Below are 1,933 nucleotides of genomic sequence, written 5' to 3'. Positions count from 1 at the left end.
GAGGGAGGCTCTGGTGCTGGAGCTGTGAGCTCGGGCCCCAGCGCCTGGTCATCCAGGGTGAAGAGCGTCTCTCTCTTTGGCAGGATAAAGGCGAGGGGCTCTTGAATGGCGCCGATGTTCACATGCCCGAGGTTTCCGTACTTGGAGAGCTGGGTGGGAGGAATGCCTGCCCCAGACGTGGGGAAAGCAAAATGGAAAAAAGTTATTAATAAAATTCCATATCGAAATTTAAGGAGAAAAAAACGGAAGCAATTACTATTTATTTTTTTGAGACAGTCTCGCTCCGTCGCCCAGGCTGGAATGCAGTGGCATGATCGCTGCTCACTGCAACCTCTGCCTCCCAGGTTCAAGCAGGTCTCATGCCTCAGCATCCGTGGTAGCTGGGATCACAGGCGCCCGCCACCAAGCCAGGCTAATTTTTGTATTTTTAGTAGAGACGGGGTTTTACTATGTTGGCCAGGCTGGTCTCAAACTCCCCACCTCAGGTGATCCATCCGCCTCGGCCTCCCAAAGTGCTGGGATTACAGGCATGAGCCACCGCGCCCAGTCATCAATTACTATATTTCAATACAGCAAAAACCACCTTTGTCATAGGGAACGGGAAGCTATACTGTGAAGCAAAAGGTAACGGAGCAGCACTGTTGGGTGTCTGCAGCAGGAATCCAGACCTCAGAGAGCACCAGGGGAAAAGCAGAAGGCAGCCAGGCTTTGCAGGTGTGATGCACTGACCCATTGGCCTTTGGGAAGCTGCGCCTCAACCAAGCCCTTCTCCCATCACAAGGGGACAAGGACGTGAAAGTGAATTGGAAAAAGACTTTAGGACGGGCGAGATGGCTCACACCTGTAATCCCAGCACTCAGGGAGGCCGAGGCAGGCGGATCACAAGTCAAGAGATCAAGACCATCCTGGCCAACGTGGTGAAACCTCCATCTCTACTAAAATACAAAAATTAGCTGGGCGTGGTGGTGCGAGCCTGTAGTCTCAGCTACTCGGGAGGATGAGGCAGGAGAATTGCTTGAACCCGAGAGGTGGAGGTTGCAGTGAGCCAAGACTGTGCCACTGCACTCCAGCCTGGCAACAGAGCAAGACTCCACCTCAAAAAAAAAAAAAAAAATACTTTAAAAACCCTTTCTCTAGACATTTCACATAAATGGAATCATACGTATGTGGTTCTTTTGTAACTGGCTTCTTCCACTTAGCCAGATACAGCCATATAATGTATGATTCCATTTTTATGAAATGTCCACAAAAAGCAAATCTATGGCAACAGAAAGTAGGTTGCCAGGGGCTAAGGATGCTGTCGAGGAATGACTACAAATGTGCATGAAGGATCTTTTTGGAGTGATGAAAATATTCTAAAATTGGATTCATATTTACTAAACACTGACTTACACAAATGGGTGAATTATTTAGTATGTGAATTACACATCAGTAAGGCAGTTTACAAAATTTTCTTTCTTACCTAAAGTCTGTGCTATCTGAGCTGGTGGAAAAAGGACTTGGAGACAGCGATTTAAATACGGAACAAGGTCTTCCAGGAAGACAGTGCAGAACTGGACGAAGAGCTCTTGCTCCCCTCTGCTGAAGGCAGTCTCTTCAGCGCGATGGAAGGCCAGGATTATTTTAGTTACCTAAGAGACAAGGGCACCATCAATCACTGGGACAGCCTATCACCACTGGGACAGCAGTGCGTGAAACTAGGCAAAAAAAAGGTATACCCCCCCTCAAGTTTTCTTGAACAAAGTAATTTAACAGTACATTATTTTACTGTCTCATTTAAACTCAGAATTATAGTCATTCTCCACAATTGTGCCACTTTATTAATGTGAAGTTCAGACCCAACTTGTTACATTATGGGTGTAATTTCCAGTTCCAGTGGAGGAGTGTCATAAAACTATAGAGAATACATGGTTTTGGTTTTTTTTTTTTTTTT

The 1,933-nt window shown here is 46.3% G+C and overlaps 1 protein-coding gene across 1 annotated transcript in view; it reads right to left on the bottom strand.

Moving 5' to 3' along the window:
* Positions 1–2: 2 nt before the first annotated feature.
* COG8 (component of oligomeric golgi complex 8) overlaps positions 3–1,933 on the bottom strand; it is a gene marked incomplete at its 3' end in the record, with an annotated part of 9,480 nt that continues 7,549 nt past the window's right edge. The window contains exons 4-5 of the mRNA XM_011931984.1: positions 1,463–1,631; positions 3–166 (exon numbers count right to left, since the gene is read on the bottom strand). Of these exons, the coding sequence (XP_011787374.1) occupies positions 3–166; positions 1,463–1,631 (333 nt within the window). The remainder of the gene's footprint in view (positions 167–1,462; positions 1,632–1,933) is intronic.

Source organism: Colobus angolensis, unplaced genomic scaffold (genome assembly GCF_000951035.1).
Source record: "Colobus angolensis palliatus isolate OR3802 unplaced genomic scaffold, Cang.pa_1.0 Scaffold93, whole genome shotgun sequence".
NCBI lineage: Eukaryota > Metazoa > Chordata > Mammalia > Primates > Cercopithecidae > Colobus > Colobus angolensis.
This window is presented reverse-complemented; position numbering and strand designations above follow the sequence as displayed.